This window comes from Heterocephalus glaber, unplaced genomic scaffold (genome assembly GCF_053883595.1).
Source record: "Heterocephalus glaber isolate CG9 unplaced genomic scaffold, H.glaber_assembly_v1.0 deba00001429, whole genome shotgun sequence".
Taxonomy (NCBI): domain Eukaryota; kingdom Metazoa; phylum Chordata; class Mammalia; order Rodentia; family Bathyergidae; genus Heterocephalus; species Heterocephalus glaber.
In genome coordinates this window covers 24483527-24502550 of record NW_028258294.1, presented here as the reverse complement: position 1 = coordinate 24502550, position 19024 = coordinate 24483527, and the positions used below count along the sequence as shown (strand labels likewise).

The 19024-nt window shown below is 34.6% G+C and overlaps 1 protein-coding gene across 1 annotated transcript in view; it reads right to left on the bottom strand.

Moving 5' to 3' along the window:
- The window catches only part of Ddx10 (DEAD-box helicase 10), a 359979-nt gene that overhangs the window by 134767 nt on the left and 206188 nt on the right, over positions 1-19024 (bottom strand). Inside the window, exon 16 of the mRNA XM_087212358.1 lies at positions 6974-7030. Within this exon, the coding sequence (XP_087068484.1) occupies positions 6974-7030 (57 nt within the window). The remainder of the gene's footprint in view (positions 1-6973; positions 7031-19024) is intronic.

Here is a 19024-nt window from a genome sequence, read left to right as displayed (position 1 = left end):
TTTACATTGGCAAGTTATATTGCAGATTAATGTTGATATTACAGCTCCTATTCTAAAGAGAAAAATTTAATAATAATGCCATTGAGACTTATAATATTACTTGAGTTACAATTTTTAATTAGAGTGGCATTAATTTTTTATTATTTTTTATATATGACCCTATAGGTAAAATAGTAAAATAAAAAACCACATACAGCTAGTTATCTTTGGTATTTACTATAAAGGTATAAGAAAGGTAGAGGTAGGATAGAAAGCATAAACATAAGCCCTTAGAAATCTGAGTTCTAGCCCAATTTTGTTGTTATTCAATTGTAGGACCCTGAAAGAATGATTTACACATCATAGGCTTCACATCCTCATCTGCTAATGATAATGTATAACAAAAGTTTTCTCCTTAAAAGTCTGGGCTAACCGTATGATGATGGAGGACTAATTAGTTATTGTTTAAGAGGCACAAAGTTTTAGTTTGGGATGAGAGGGTTCTGAATAGGATTCACCCGTTCAGTCATTCATTCAAATGCTTTCTAAGTGCATATTTATGAAGGATGTACTGTGTCAGGTGACAGGAATACAAGAAATCAGGTACGGTGGCACATGCCTGTAATCCCAGTACCTAGGAGGCTGGGGCAAAAGGCTCACTCTGAGTTCAAGGCAGCCTTGGTTACAAAGTGAGTTCAAGGCCAGCCTGAGCTACATGGTAAGACCCTGTTCAAAAAACATGTGATATGTACATGTGTACATATATATGATATGTATGTGATATATATGTGTGTGTATATGCATATGCATATATATAGGAATTCAAGGAAAAACAAGACTTAGAACTGAGGAGAGAAAGACATGCATCCAAATAAGTGTTACAAACTATCAAGGATGCTTTACACAGGAGACTGTGTAGGAGGTACAAAAATCAAGAGCCCATACTATCTGAGGTCAGAAAAATCTTCATAAGTTCTTTTAGCTGAGTCTTTTAAGAACAGTGGGTATTTATGAGAATGACAGCATGACCACATTCTTTCCTCTCCTGCAGTTACTATAAGTTATGACTAGAAGACAATTCTTAAACAAAAACAAGGGAAATCTGACAATACACCTTAAGTAACTCAAGATGGTTATAAGTCTAAAGCACAGTAATCCTCTTCTTCATTATCACCAAGGGTGGTGGGGAATTACTACATTAATCCTCAAGATATCCATAAAATTATTCTTTACCAGATAAGCTCCCAGTAAAATGTGAGGAAGATCTTCAAATATTCACCAAGGCTGAGGATCTACAGTAGGAATTATGTTCAGTACAATTTGTGGGTTTCATTACATGGCTCAGAACAAGATTACACAAGACGTACACAAATAAAATCATGATTAAAAGTGACTGTGAGGACTGGGGATTTAGCTCAGTGGTGGCGCCTGCCTCGCAAGTGCAAGGTCCTGAGTTCGATCCCCAGTACAAAAAAAAAGTGACTGTGCAACATGTATCTTTCATTTTACACATGGTTAGAGACGGGTTAGTGACATACCCTAAGTCATGCAAAACTTAGAGACCACTTGCTTTCTAGATCTTAGCTTAGAGTTCTCTCCTTCCTCAATATATTTGCTATTAATAATTTCCTTTAGTCACTAGCCCACAGAGCATAGTTGAGGTGATTTTTAAGGAAAAAAATGGGGAAAGTAATGTATAGAAAGAACAAAGGGTAATAAACAACAATGGAAATGATGATTTGGAGAACTTACCAGATCTCCCACCAAAGAAACTAGTAATGTTGGGCAAGCCATTCACCTGCATTTAGCCTTAACTTATTTGGGTATTATGATCCCCGGCACCCAAAAATGTGCGTGTGTGTGTGTGTGTGTGTGTGTGTGTGTGTGGTGTGTGTGTGTAGGTAGAGACATTTTTTCAAGCAAAAGCTTCTCTGGAAGCTCAGTACGCAGAGAGGGAAAAAGATGATGCTCCTCTGGTCAAAGACAAATTGGAAGCCTAGAAAACTGCCTACAGAGCCCTCTTGTCTCCTAGGGTGAAGGACTTATATCCAAGAAATGCCAAAGTCACTCAATAGAATATTTAAAATCACTGGGGTAGATGAGTGCATGCTAAACTTACTCTTGAGTTTTGTGGATCACAAAAATTTCAAAAAAGATTTAAGGATCAACATGAGGGTTTTCATTTTGTCAAGTAGTAATGACTTTTTAAAAAAATGAAAGGACAGTTTGTTACCAAAAGAAGTAGAAAAAACAAACACAAACTGTAGCTTTCCTTTATATTTTTCTCACTAGACAACCACACGAGTCAATATAGACTACAGTAGAAAATCAGCGCAAAGCATCTCTCAGATCTATTCAAGTTCTAAAATTATGTAACTCTACTTTAGACCTCCTATCCTGAAAGAACTAACTTCAGAAATATTTCTCTGTTAGCACTAAGACCATGATAGGTATCAAAAAACTATTTCCTAGGACCATTATTGTGAAGTAAATAAACCAGCTCAGCACTAAAAGTCAAAAAGACTTTAAAAAGTGAGAATTTACAATGTCTATAGAACCTGTCTATAAAACTTCAACTTCAAAATGTTTGATAACTTTAGATTTTAGTGTAATTTTGCCCGCGCTTAAAAAATATGAACTGTAAGTATCACCTATAACACACTCAAGGCAACTTTTAACTTTCTGATATTTAAGTGTCTCTGAGATGTCCGCTGTTCTTTATTCCTTCATAGTCAGTGTTCAGTTTCATCAACATTATACTTTTGTTTAATAAATCCTGCTTTATTTTCAAAAGCAGCAAAGCCCTGATATATTTCTGAGACTCTATGTCCTCAATTTCAGTACTGTTACTCCTTTTTATATTTTTGCAAAATCCTTCCAACCACCTGACATTACTACAAGGACTTGTGACTATCAAAGCAACAGTAAATCCAGTCAGATAATGAGGTGAAACTGTATTTGCAGGGTTATATAACTTCTCTGAACCCAAGAAACAATATGGTCTATTGATCACTGTCACAATTATTTTTTCAGATCTGAGTTTTAAAAGTCTCTAAGTTATAAAAATATATCACATTCTTCTAGCTAAAGCAGAATGAATTCCATTGTGCAATTTAAATATTTCTTTGATAAAAATAGTTTTGATACCAAAAACACCTACTGGTACATCTCTTAAACCATTAAATATTGGATACTGAGGAAACCTTCATAAAGTTTTGCCTTCATGTTTCTCTTAAATTTCTGACACTGTACATAACATATACCAGACAGATCCTTTAATGTCTTTTAACAAAATGGTGAATCAGATTCCTGAGAGGCCTATTCCAACTTTATTTTACCTACTTACACTTTAAGTGAATTTTTCTTAAATACTTCTCAATATGCCAAGGAAGATACAACCAGTAGTCATGATTTCTAAAATTGAAAATTCACATTATCATTAAGATTTCACATTTTTGGGAAATAAGGATAATTCCATTAACTTTCACTGAAACACTTTTTCCAGTTTTTAAAACAATACTGTGTCCAAGGGCCGGGGATTTAGCTCAGTGGTGCCGCTGCCTGCCTCACAAATGCAAGGCCCCAAGTTCAATCCCTGGTACCAAAAAATAAAAAAATAATAAGTAAAACAATACTGTGTCCTCTCTGTTCCACCTGTATAATACCATGTATGCTGTACGACGCACAAAACAAGGTAGACAGTTATCTGAGTTCCGTTTTTCATACTTTTATGTGTTGATTCTTTAAAAGAGCTCTAAACAGGTAGGACTATTCCTGCCAGAATATTAAGTCTACAAATTGCACTGTCTTTGACCATTAAGATAACATCTAAACCACCCTCTCCCATAAAAGATACCATCTAGATATCCTGTAGGTTCAGGAATTTTTTTTAAAAATGATTGAATCTGACAAAAGTCCCTCCGAAGACAAAAATCCTGAAGCCACAAAATGATGATGTTTAAGTAAAATTAAAGAAAAACTTTAGTCTAAAATTAAGTCACAGCAGTCATTTAAAGCACAGCTATGATAGAGAAACCTGATAATTCACATCACATATTTTCTCTTGGATCACAGAAGTTTGGGACATCACCCCTTTAACCAAGTCTCCTCAAATAGTATCCTCTGTGTCTATGTCCAAGAAGCACCTGAAAAGTGTACACACACACACACACACCTGAAAAGCCCAAGAGCCTTCATCTGTTGTCACTTTCATTTGAAAAGAAGCTGAGTGCAGAAAGGTTAGTTTAAACTACTTTCACGGGCTCTGTCAGCAAGCCTGAGCTTGTCATTCCTGCCAGTACTCTGGGTTGAGGAATGTTCCAGTCCTGGCTACAATGGCCATTCAGCTGTTTGGAAAAAGTATTCTTACTAGAGGGCTCGCAACTCTTCACACTCAAGGGACGAGAGCTGTGAAATAGAGAGAGTTAAATACTTCAGAGCAATAAACAGTCTCTGCCTATTTAAAAGTTCTTAGGTAAACACCTAAACAATGGAGTCTCTTCTTTTTAGTTCTCCGGACAATCGTTACAATACAGAAGTGAGACCTTCTTTTGACAAGAAAGTCCCTCTCTTCTTAGATGTCAGGAAACAAACTCACAGAACAATAATGGAAGGAGGAGAGGGGAGGAGAGGAACTTGGATCAAGGAGTTCACATTAGAGATCAGCCTCAGTTCAAAAATCTAATTCTAATAACATTTACAGTTTGTTTCCCCAGCTGACACAGTATTAAAGCCAAATACACATATGAATTCATAGGTAAATAAAAGAAGAGGAATCCAGAAAGCAGACTCAAGGGTGAGAGCAGTTTCATAGTGCAAACCATTATGAAAGATGGGCATATAGCATCAAGTAATAATAAACCACATTAAATAATAGTCTTCCCACAAAATACAAGATAAATAGGTTCTAGTACCCTTTCACAGACACCAAACCCTGAATGTGCCAAAATCCTTTATATAAAATCACAGAGAGAGAGAGAGAGAGAGAGAGAGAGAGAGAGAGAGAGAGGATCAAAAAGTACAGTGAATGCTTAAATTTTAAAAAATTATTACAGAAAAAGACACATTGCCAATTATCTCCCTCAAGATATCTTTGCTCTCTTTGAACACATTTATCCCACCATTTTTTCCACTTTCTAAAACAGTTCTGGAAGTCCTCTTTCATGTCTTTAGTTGCAATGTGATGGCTGCTTTAATGTCGTGAACCAGAGTGGCCAGAAAATAGCCAGAAAAATGGGATAGATGTGTCCAAGGGAGGGGAAGCTTTTTGAGGAGATTAGTGCCAATGTGTATTCTACTGCAATACAGTTTTTAAAAGCTTTAAGCATTTACTGTGTATTTCGATCACCATATGTATATCTGCACACACAAAATATGTACATATATACATTATGTATATACCCACATATACATATACATGTACACCTATACACACACATAAACACACACTTTTTGGAGGAACTGGTGATTGAACTTGAGTCCAGGTCCTTTTCTATCTAGGCAAGTACTCTACCACTTAGCTACATCCACAGCCCTCCTCTATACTTTGGATTATCTCCACATTAATTATAATAACCAATACAATATAAATTCTATATAAATAATTATTCTACTGAATTGTTTAAGGAATTATGACAAGAAAAAATGTGTACATCTTCAGTATAGACATAGTATAATTATACTCTCCATCTGCCATTAGTTCAATCTGTGTAAACAGGTTAAGAGTGTAGGCCTTATATACAAACATGCACAAATACACACAAAGGAATGCAGTAAACAGGGCTTTCTTTTAGCTCTATATGATAGCTTTCATTTCACACTTACATATCCAGAGATGAGATCTGCTTAATGAAACAAAATAGGCTTATTTTAATGCTGAACTGACAATATTCATAAATAGCACAGAAATTTTCTTCTTAAATTTCAATTTTCTTGCCCCACAGCCCCTAACATCTAATTTCGATGCCATAGAAATTCACTTCTACATTTTAAAAGCATATGCAAAAGTTACCACCTGATTTAGCAGTCAGGATGCTCATACTGGAGCTTTCAGTTTTGGGCACCTTTGAAGACAGAATGATATTTAATATTGTATATAAGCAATCTTTTCATCTTAGACTGTAGAGTAATTGCTTCCCACTTTAGAACTATAGCATGAGTTATTATCGCTGACTTGCTTTCTCAGTGTCAAGGCCAGCATGGAAAAAAACTGACAAAGAATGTTGGGCTTGCTCAAGGGAGTCAGATCTTTATGAAGTGCCAAGAAGAAATCATGGGTAGTCAGGCATAGAACAATGAGATATAGCATGAGAAATGGCATACATTTACTGGGCACTGGTTCTATGAAATGATTTCTACTAAATGTCCTTAGAATACAGAAATCCTTCTCAGCATCAAATCTAACAGATAAAAATCATAGCATGGATGGTATTTATGACTGGATGGACGGACAGATGGATGTACAGATATTAGGGAAACTGCACTTTTCTGTTTACAGAATACACTGAAGGTAGGAGATACAGAGTGCCTTACAGATTCTAAGAGCTAACTGAAGCAACCAATACTCTCAGAGTTATTATGAAGTTGAGCTCAAATAGGCCATTCAACCTAGACTAAAGTAATACAGTTGAAAATCCTATCAATCCTGGCTTCTGTAGGCATAAAATGTAATGTAAAAACATAGTAAGAGGAATAGGCCAAAGCCCAATGAACAAATTATCTTAGGCATTTTCCATCCTGCATCATAGAGGAAACACATGAATATATGAAAGAAACAACAGGCTACAAGTACCTAAATCTAATTGGGATGTCTAGATATATAATATAAAATACACATTGAGAAGACAGGGATGTAAAGTCTATTTCAACAATGAAAACAGTGTTATTTAAATGTAAACGCCTGCTCATTTAAATCTTAATGGCGTTTACAAAATTATATATATATATATAAATTATCTAATTTTATATATGTGATCATATATAAATAAAACCTTACCTTGGCTTGTTTCTTGTTAGCTTCTCTTCTGGCTTCCCTTTCTTTCAGTCTTTTTTCCTACAAGAAGAGGTAGAAAATTAGTAACTATATAGTATTTATTATACATAAAATAGTTTACACAATCATTCCAGTTTTACTTTTAAATTCAACAGATAAGTGACATTTCTTTTTCAAGAAATTTTACTGAATACATACTATAAGACTGGTATGAGTATAATCATTAACTATGTGTCAGATCTGGAATGAAATACCAGTTTCCATCATCTATTATATTTTGAGTTACTTATGCTTTCTACTTCAATATAAAATGGAAATAATAGGAGCACACATTTCATAAGGCTGATAAAACAATTACAGCCTAATATACCTAAGTGGTTAGCACAATGCCTGATACTGTATATGACCGGTACACAACATCTGCTTTGAGAAAAAAGTGAGGAAAAGATACAAACATAATCATTTTCCTTGTCCTCTGACTGAAACAGAATTTACAGAAGATATCAAATCTTCATCTTAGGGGTTCTTAGAAAAGTGGTAATGTTTTCTCAAATAAAAAAAAATTATAGTTCATTCTTATAAAACATAATATTTTATGAATGCCTTATAATTTCCCCATGAAATTTCCACTGATCACAAAATAGGTATGGCTGGGGATTTAGCTCACTGCTTTTGCCACCTGCTGTGCAAGTGCAAGGACCCAAGTTCGATCCCCGATACCAAAAACAAAACAAAACAAAACAAAAAAAAACCAAAATAGGTAGAAGGTTCAACACATCAAGAATTTTTGAATAGAAGAAATAAGAACAATGTTAAAATTCAAAACAAAATGACCAAGTTAAAATAATGTTGTTTTAAACAAATAAATAAGCCAACAGGAAGATAAGCAAGCTACCTTCCTCTCCAAAACTAAAATCTATTCTTAATCTTAAGCACCTTGCTAAAAGTTTACATTTAAAAAGTTTTAAGAACTAGGTCAATATAGGGCTGCGGATTTAGCTCAGTGTTTCTGGCGCCTGCCTCACAAGTGCAAGGTCCCTGGTTCAACCTCCGGTACCAAAAAAAAAAAAGATCAAGAACTAGGTCAATATTAAGTGAACAGAAAGCAAATATCTTTCATAAAATAAGATGAAAATGCAATCAAGAATTATTATCATATTAAACACATTAATGTGAGAATGAACAATGTTCTATACTGATCATTATTTCATTTACATTATGTGTTACATATAAATAACTTTCTTCACCAATCTTAATTGATATTCTGAAGACAGAATTGCTAATATACACTTTCTCTGGGTTTACAGTTTCCTTTATGATAAAGTAAAAACATAACTGTCAAAAGTCTCAGAGCACAGAGGAGGTAATCTGCTCCCAGCGAACAAGAGGAGGCTTCCGGGCCATGGTACCAGCCCCCCCCCCAAGCACAGAGGAGGTGAGCCACTCCCAGCAGACAAGAAAAGGCTTCCAGGCCGCCATACCACCACCCCAAGCACAGAAGACGTGAGCCACACAGGCCCCAGCAGCACCCCTACCCCAGTCGAAATGAGAAGACACATAAACAAGTCTCAAACATAGACTTGCAGATCACCTACATCTATCCCAAAGGGAAATGAGATGGAACACTCTGATACTCAACCACCTGGACTCCCTGAACTAGCAACAAAAGAGGATGTGGAAAAAATGAAATCAGAAATAATTTCTCAGATAACAGCAGAGATTGTACTCATAGTGTAAGACATGATTAATAAATCCAGAGAGGAACAAATGGGCTGTTAGGGCAGAGAAGGCAGCCAGTTCCAGCACCCAGAAGGGAGCTCCCAGGCTGCCATTCCACGCTGGAAGGGAGCTCCCCTGCTGCCATTCCATGCTGCTAGGGCAGAGAAGATGAGCCAGTACCAGCACCTGGAAGGGAGCTACCCGCCGCCATTCCACGCTGCTAGGGCAGAGAAGGTGAGCCGGTCCCAGAACCCAGAAGGGAACTTCCCCCACCACCATTCCACGCTGTTAGGGCAGAGGTGAGCCAGTCCCAGAACCTGGAAGGGAGCTCCCTCACCGCCATTCCATGCTGCTAGGGCAGAGAAGGTGAGCTGGTCCCAGCACCCGGAAGGGAGCTCCCCCACAGCCATTCCACAATCCTAGGGTAGAGAAGGTGAGCCACGAGGGTGCCAGAAGCACCCCCCCCACACCCATGGAAATGAGAAGACACGTAAACAAGCCTCAAAAACAGACTTCCAGATCACCTACAGCAACCCCAAAGGGAAACGAGATGGAACAATCTGATACTCAACCACCTGGACTCTCTGAACTGGGAACAAAAGAGGATCTGGAAAAAATGAAATCAGAAATAATTACTCAGATAATGGCAAATATTGTGCTCATAGTGCAAGACATGATTATAAAACCTAGAGAGGACACAGACTAAAAAATAGAGGAGCTGAGGAACATGATGGAAACCCACTGTAGGAAACAAATGGAATCCATAAAACAGATGAAAACAGATTTCCAAGAGATTAAAAACTCCATCGAAAGTCTACACAGCAGAATGGACCAAGGTGAGGATAGAATTTCACATATAGAAGATAAGATTGCAATTAGTGAGGAGGAAAAGAAAAATTGCTTTAAAATTGTAAGGGACCATGAGAAATCAATCCAGCAGCTGCTAGATGATGCAAAGAAGAATAACATAAGACTGACTGGACTCAATGAAGAAAGAGGAAAGAGTGCAGATGACATAAAAAAAGTGTTCACACAAGTGATGGCAGAAAACTTCCCAAGCAGGGGAAAACAACTTGACATACAGATAAGTGAGGCATATAGGACTCCAGCTAGCCTTGATCAAAAAACATCTACACATAGGCATATAATAGTTAGGATTCCAGAAATCCAACAGAAGAACAAAATTCTACAAGCAGTGAGAGAAAAGAAACAAATCACATAAAAAGGAAAGCCCATCAGAATCACAGCAGACTTCTCAATGCAAACCCTCAAGGCAAGAAGAGCTTGGAGTGATGTATTTCAAGCCCTAAGGGAAAATAGCCCCCAACCCAGACTGATGTGCCCTGAAAAACTATCTTTCAAAATTGATGGAGAAATAAAATACTTTCTTATTTCAAAGAGCACCTCAGGAACTTCATGAATACCAAAGCAGCACTCCAAAAAATTTTCAAAAATATCCTAGGAAAAGACAATGAGGATCACAACCCCAGGAAGCCCAGCAGAATGAATCCATTGGGCGTGACAAATTAAACACAAAGGGAGAGAATGCAACGAAAAGAAAAAGTCATGACAATGATATGTCAATATGGATGAGTTATAACCATCATTCTTAATGCTCTCAATTCATCAATCAAAAGAAACAGACTGGCAGAATGGGTCAAGAGGCAAGATCCAACAATATGCTGCATGCAAGAAACACACTTAATTCAAAAAGAAACTCAGTGACTGAAAGTTAAAGGGTGGAAAACAATACTCCATCTGAAAGGAACCCAAAAAAATGCAGGAGTAGCTATCCTCTTTGCAGACCAAGTGGATTTCAAACCAAAATCTGAAACACTTCTGATCCCAAGAATTACAGATAAGCGATAGTCAACTTGTATGTACAAATCTATTGTGAACATGTGTCTTCATTCCTCTTAAGTAAAAACTTAAGAAGAGGACACTTGGTTAACAGTAATACAAAAAATTTCTATATTGTTTTCCAAAATGGTTTTATCACTTTACATTCACATTAGCAGTATTAGAAAGTTCTAACTGGTTCACAACTAAGCTGATATCTGTTCTTTTAAAACTTTTAACTTCATCTCCCTAATGAGGGTATAATTCAATCTTGTTATTGTACTGATTAGTAGTTTTCTGATTCTAGTGCTGCACACCTTTCCTTATGCTTACTGGCTATTTATCATCTTCTTGTGTCTACTTTTTAATTGGGTTGTCTATTAATGAGCTGTAAGAGTTCTTTATATATTCTGGTCATAGGTTATATGCATTATAAATATGGTCTGTTTAAGGCCTACTTTTCATTTTCTTAATGATGTAATTTAAAGTTCTAAATTTTGATGGACTCTCATTTATCAGTATTTTTCTTTTACATATCATGTTTTTTATGTCCTAGGAAATTCCTGCCTACCCTAAATTCATAAACATTTTCCCCTATAATTTCTTCTTAAAGTTTTATACTTTTAGGCTTTCATATTTAGATTCATAGATCCTTTCAAGTGATTTTTATGTATGGAAATAAAGGGTTGAGATTAACTTTTTATATACTGATACCAGGTGTTCTACTGCCATTTGCTGAAAACACTATCTTTTCCTCTGCTCTTGAATTGTGTGTATATTCTATAAAATGTTTATGTTAAATACTCTTTCAAAACTCAGTGGACCATATATGTGTGGTTCTACTTCCAGATTTTCTGTTTTATTCAAATGATCTATATGTCTTTCCTTACATCAACACTGCTTTGATTACTGTAGCTTCAAAGGAAGTCTTAAAATTAGGTACTAAAATTATGTGACATCTTCCAACACTGTTTTTTTTTTCTTTTTACTTTTCTAGGTCCTTTGTACACCTACATAACTTTTAAATTTCAATATCCAATTCTTCATTTATGGTAAGTATACATAGACCTGAATTGTTATATATACCTTGTGTTTTCTAATCCTGATAAATTCAAATACAAGTTCTAGGGGCTTCTAGACATTTCTTAGTATTTTCTCTGTAGATGATCATTTCATCTGCATATAAAGATTTTACTTCTACCTTGCCAATCCTATCCTAATTGTGTCATTTTATTGCCAGACTATTTTGGTTTGGGCCTAGGTTTCAGATGAATAGTAGGCATATCTGCTCTTGTTCCCCACCTTAGGGAAAAAGTATTGTATCTTCACCATTCATATAAGGCATTTTTGCTGTAAGTATGGAGTACATGTCTTTGATCTGTTGAGAAGGTTCTGTTCTACTTCTAGTCTCCTGATAGCTTTTACCTTGAACACCTGTAGAATTTAGTCCAATACTTTTTCTCCAACTAGTGACAGGATCATATGGCATCTTCCTTTCCTCTGTTAAAATGATGACTTTTGGGGGTAGATCTTCCAATGCTGAACCAACACTGCCATCCCTATAATAAAACCACTTTCTACATACTGCCAGATCTGACTTCTAATAGTTTATTTTGTTAAACAAGTATGTATCTATGTTCATACTGTTTTCTCCTATTATCTTTATCCACTTTTAGAATTAGCACAATGTTGATTTCCTAAAATGAGGGGAGAAGTGTTCCTTCTGTTTTCTGCTTTAAATGTTTGATATAATTTATCAGTTAAAATGTATATGAGCCTGTTGTTGTCTCATAGGTAGGTTTTCAAGCTAGGAATATACTTTCTTTAATAGGTGCTATTCAAGTTTTATATTTCTTCCAGAGTTAATTTCATTAATTTGTCTTCCAAGGTACTTCTTAGAAGTTGTCAAATTTATTTCAAAAAAGATTTTTGAATATGCTTTCTATATCCTTTTAAATTCTGTAAAATCTGTGGTAATGTCTTCTAGATCTTGATATTGTAATTTTAAAAATGTACAACTGATATTGTGTAATGGGAAGAAAAGGTCTAAAAGGAGTAGGGGAAGTGGGAGGGGTAGGGGAACGGAAAAAAGGGAAAAGAAAAAATATGAGAAAAGGAAAAAAATGGAAACAAAGTCTTTGCAAATAGGGAAGGGTGGAAGGGGTGAAGGGAGGGCAGGGGAAAGGGAAAAAAATAAGAACCAAGATACTCTTGTAAAGGTACAAGATCCCAATGATGAATGTAACTGTATTTTATACCTAAAATGTACCAATAAACGTAATGGAAAACAAAAGTCTCAGAGTTAAATACTAATTAAGTGCAAATAGGAAAGTAGTCCACACTCCTGATAGTTTCTGTAGCTTCAGACTAAATAGTATGAAAGCTAAATTCTAAGTTGAGCTAACAAAAATTCAAATTCAAGTGGCTATTGAGTATATGTCACGTCCCTAAGTAACACCTCATACTAAATTATTCTATTTTTGTGATTATTCTTTTTCTTCCCAAGTTCTATAGATAATGAGTAGTACTCTGGCTTCCAAATAAAACATACAACTAGGTGGGCCATTGTACAATTATACAAGAACATTCATTCTAAAGATTATGTGGAAGACACAGAAACCAAGGTCAGAGGAAAGAAGGAAAAATGAAGAAACACAAACTCAGAAAAGCTTTGATATGCTTGTTGCCAAAGAACTTACAAAGAAATTAATATCAAACCTGGGACTTCATGTGCCATGTTTTTTCTAAAACATTCTAATAAAAATTATAATGTTTTTATTTGGAGATAAATATTAACAGATATGACTTTAACAATAAACACAACAACATACACATATACTCCTCTAATACATTTTAATAAGCAGCCAAGTAATGTAATAGTTATTATCAAACTCTGTCCCTGAATTGGTTCTCCAATGAAATAATGAGGAATGTTCTGCCACTACAAGTAATCTCAATTTATGAGAAAAAAATTAGTCAGTACATGCAGTTTCTAAATAATTTTCACCCAAAGTTTTTACCAACTTGGCACCAACCAATTAATGATTTTTTTGAGGCTACAAATACATAAAGTCACAAGATATTATTAGAGAAAAATTTTTAAATGATAAATCATAGTTTTGCTTAATTAAGAGCTAGCTTTAGCTTACAGAAGTATTATTTTTACAGCAAAAGAAAATTTCAATTCTATTATTAATTATAAAAAAAGCTTTCTTGTTTTAGATACTAAAATTAAACAATATTTTATGCTATTCTACAATAAAATGACAAGTTTTTTGGTGCTTAAACTAGTTTTAAATACAGCTATATTAAACAATAATTACAGAGAACAATAAAATAGTACTTTTTAAAAAATTTGTCTATTAGTATATTATTATTACTACTATTGGTATTTTCTTACCAATAGTAATAGCTGTCCTGTAAGCATCAACAATTTCCTAGGCATTTTACTCATGAACTTATTTTTTTTTCTCTTTTTAAATATACATGAAACAGGACATGAAAGCATGCCACTGTAATCCCAGCATTAGAAAGGCTAAGGCAGAAAGAGCATTGCCAACTCAAGGCCAGCCTGAACTATATAGTAAGGCCCTGTCTCAAAAGAAAGAAAGAAATTAATTGTAAGTTTTTTCCCATCTTATATATGAAAAGATAGAAGATCAAAATAATTAAGACACTTAGCCGATGTCACATAATGAGTGACGGATCTGTGAATATGCTGGGTCTGTGGATCCAATGTTAAAACTCTTGACACACTACTATACTCCACACTCCTCCATTAGAACATTTAGCTTTACAGATTCATATGCACTGTTTTTTACCTTTTCAATCTATTTTAGAAAAATAATTGGTATTGTTTCTTTTAATAGTCTGCTAGCATAACAGTTTTTTCCTCTTGGTAGCATGTTCTGTTTACCTTACACCATTTTATGGACTTAATTAATTTTTGCCAGTCTCCTGTGCAGAAGAAACAGATAACTGACCATATTTAATAGCCACACAATTTTTTGTTGCAATTATTCAATTACTGGCCTTCTTGTAACAATTAGGAGTATCTGAAAATGCCTTTTCAAAGTTGAAAATAATAACCTCAATGTGTTCACACCAGAAAAGTGTTTTCTAAGGCTGGGGATTTAGCTCAGTGGTTCTGGCGCCTGCTGCGCAAGCACCAAGTCCTGAGTTTGATCCCCGGTATCAAAAAAAAGAACAACAACCACCAAAAAAAAATGTTTTCTAAAAAACTAAATAATCTCTTCTCTGTGGCTTTTCATCTAGTCATCTTAACCACAGCAGAAAAAAACACTGTCAATTTTCTATTTCTACTGAATTCCAGTATCAATTTACTACAGTCACTAAAGGATATTTTAAATTTCAGATTTAAATTGGCTATGAGAATTCACAAACGTCTGCAAACACAGTATTTTTCTTTCAACGTTTTCTGTCTCCAGTCTCACATAGATGAAGAATCTCCAGAGACGTCTGCAGCATGAAGTAAACATGACCAAGACACAAAAGGAGTGCATTAAAGAAAACCACACAAAAGGAAAATAATTTGAAGTACACCATTAGAAAATTTTTCTTAGCTGTAAAAAGTGGTTAAGTCAGTATTGTTTGAAAAAGGCAAGAATAAACAGTAGATTTTAAGCCGATAAAAGAAGAATAACCAACACAATTATAGTAATCCAAGACTTGGAAAATGGATATAGGAAAAAAAGTATACAGGTTTTTTTTCTTTGCTGAGGAGGGAAAAGAATTCAAAAGAAGTTCTGTAATTTTCAAGCTAGGAATATACTTTCTTTAATAGGTGCTATTCAAATTTTATATTTCTACCAGAGTCAGTTTCATTAATTTGTCTTCCAAGGTACTTCTTAGAAGTTGTCAAATTATTTCAAAAAAGATTTTTGTAATATGTTTTCTATATCCTTTTAAATTCTGTAAAATCTGTGGTAATGTCCTCTAAATTTTGATATTGTACTTAAAACAATATATAATTGATATTGCATAACAGGAAAAGGTCTAAAGGAGTAGGGGAAGTGGAAGAGGTAGGGGAAAGGAAAGAAGGGAAAAGAAAAACTATGAGAAAAGGAAAAAAAATGGAAACAAAGTCTTTGCAAATAGGGAAGGGTGGAGGGGGTGAAAGGAGGGCAGGGGAAGGGGAAATAATAAGAACCAAGATACATCATGAAAAGGTACAAGATCCCAATGATGAATGTAACTGTATTTTATATCTAAAATGTACCAATAAATTTAATGGAAAAAAAAGAAGTTCTGTAATAAGACAAAGATAAAATGTTAAGAGTATACAGACTTCAGGCACAAGTATAATTGAATTTTATTATATTCCGTAACTGAGCCCCCTCCCAATTTCAAATGTTTTAAATCCTGTATTTTTCTATTTTATTTTTGAGGGCATACAGATACCAAGAACTATTTTATGACACACAAAAAGGCAAAATTTCATCTTCAGTTCCACCATGCTACAAACAATTAAGTATAAGGAAAGCATAAAATTCAATAATGAAAATCAAATTCATAAGGGAGAGGAAAACAGAAAATCACATTTCGTGGAACAAAATACTCCCTTTATAGCTATTATAAAGCTTTTGGTTTCTCACATATATATGTCCTTACCTACCAGAGACATACCATGAAATATGAATTCCATTATGAATCAGGAGGATGTATTTAAACCTTTTTCATTTGCTGGTGATACTTGGAAATTTAACTCAGGAGGTATTGGAATCACAACTTATTTTGATGAATCTCAGTCAACTTGGACAGTTTGGTAAGGAATAGCTATCACATAGGCAAGAAAGGGACATCTACCTTTATCTCAGTATTATAAGAACCTCTATTTCAGGGAAGAAAACTGGCTCAATGTATAGAAGAATGGTTATAAAAATTTTAAGCCCTAAGATGTGCCCTGTTCTCCACAAACAAAATCCCAGTAAACCTAAATCCTTCCCAGGAACTGAGAATACAAGGTTCTTTGATCTGTTACCAAATCTACAGAGCTTCCTTTAAACAACAGAAAGTAGCCTTCTATATGTAAAATCTGGAACACCTATAACACGGATATAAAGACAGGGAGAAGAAAGTCAAATTGGTATAGAAACGCAGATTTACAAATTAATTCCTTTGCCTATTTACTGAGTTCCTATGTGCCAGGCCACGTAGTGGGCTCTGTGTTGGATGGTTTGAGACAGATAGCAACATGGCTGGATGGTCAAAAATAAAAAGACTACAAAGTAACAAAGACCTTGGTAAGAATCCCACAGCTCCTATTTGTAAACTATGGGCACTTGGATACAACGACCTTTCTAAGTCTCGTTTTATCATCTGTAAAAGGAGACTGGTACACTATTTAAGCTAATCATACCATATGATGCTATATCTAAAGCAATCAGACCAAGTCACCAGTAACTAACTACTACATGATGTTAATATTCTTATTACTATGGTTCCCAAGATGTCTGATTGCAGACTTTCTTCTTCCTAATCGAGTGGTGGTGAACCAATGACATCTGTGTTGTTTTTCTTTTAAGAGAAATGATGTTAATGTATGAGTTATTTTTCTAAATTAAAACCTCAGTATTCAGGTTTAATTTCAGTGTTGGCACTTTGCAATAAATAAGTGGTTTTGGGTTGCAGTTTGGGCACTTGTCTCTAAAAGGCTCACCCACCACTGTCCTAACCTATCATGTAAGGCAAGAGTTAAGTCACCTAGATTCCATCACAACTTAATTCTATCAACAACAACAAAAGATATCTTCTAAAATATTCCTTTAAATTTTCCTTTCTAATGCTCATGGTGAGAAGTAGAACCTGGAGTCATACTGTATCACCTTGGCAAGCAGGCCAAGACCATTTCATGACACGATTATGTTATGTAAACACATAATCCAATATATACCATTCAAACCAAATTTTAAGAGAATGAAAACTTCAAAATGAATTGTTTCTCTTCATTCTCCATTATGATAGTTGCGGTTATCATCCTAAGTGAAAGTAATCTTGCAGAGCTAAGAAAGGTGGCACAACCATGGAACAGATTTTCAGGCAATTAAAAGTAAAAAACTTTCAAAATGTGATCCATGGCTCATCTTTTAACAGTTTTGATTGAATTATCATAAAGTACTTTATGTTTATGCAAGAGTAGTGCTCTCTTTATAATTTACTATTTTATTACTACTTTTATAAGAAAAAATTATAGCTTTTACCAAATTTTTATTTTTTGTGAATAGTTTCAAGAAGTTCTGAAATAAAAGTTTATATAAGTGCAGGTACCTATAAATGCCAAGCAAAGCTCAAGATTGTGACAGTCTCAGGAAAAAATGGTGCTCAAAGGCTTCAATGAAGACTCATAAAAAGCTAATAAAGTTACTAAGTGATTTAAAACAGCTATAGAAGTTCCTGGCATTAGAGTTAGTACCTATGAATTTCTATATATGGACAGCTGAGTTCTACTCCACCAATACTATAATACTACACCGGGTCTGTTTTTTTTTTTTTGCACACTAAACACAAGTTAAATTCTTTATACTATTTATATTCAAAGGCCTTGAAATCAGTTATACTGAAGAGATGTCTTTACTCCCATATTCATTCACAATTATTAAAACATATAAACAACAGAAGTGCCCATGAACAGAGAAACAGAATTTTTAAGTATGGTCTAGTGGAAAACTATTCAGCCTTTAAAAAGCACAAAATTCTCTCATTTGCGACAACATGGATGAACCTAGAGGACACCATGCTAAATGAAATAACTCAGACAAAGGCATATTAAAAAAAATATGGCATATTAAAAAAACTGAACTCGTAAAAGTACAGAGTGATGATTACCATGAGGGAGGGGGACAGGCATTGGTAATGGGTATACAATTTTAGTTAGAAAAACTAAGTTCAGGGGATCTGTTGTACAGTATAGTGAGTATAGTTAATAAAATGTGTTATGTATTCAAAGTAGTTCAGTTTTATTCAGTGCAAGTCAAAGACCAGTGCAAAAGTGTAGAAAGAAAAAAAACACAAGTGGAACAAAATGAGTTAGCTGAGTCCTACATTATAAAGGTTTAGGACACATCGAAAACCATGGTTTGAAGCTGTTGATTTTTTAAAGCGAGAGCAAGCAACTACTGTCAGATGGAATCATTAAAATTACATTCACTTACATATTAAAATCTTACCCTTTTAAACCAAAAACTCAAGAAATATTTTGAACATGCTGGGGGAAAAAACCTCCAAACTTTATAAAACCTAAAGTATACATTTTTTAAAATATACGAAAAGTATAGAACTGTGATTAGTTTTATAGTTTCTTTTCCCCATGCCAAATTCATTCAGGCACATGCCTCATTTCTAATTTTAAGTCACATGTTTTACCACCTTTTTCTACCTTCATGAATTAATGCTCATAGACCCTAAACAGTAATTTCAAAATCCTTTGGAGGCAGATTATTCTTCTCACTATACTTCCACAGCACAATAGTAACAAAA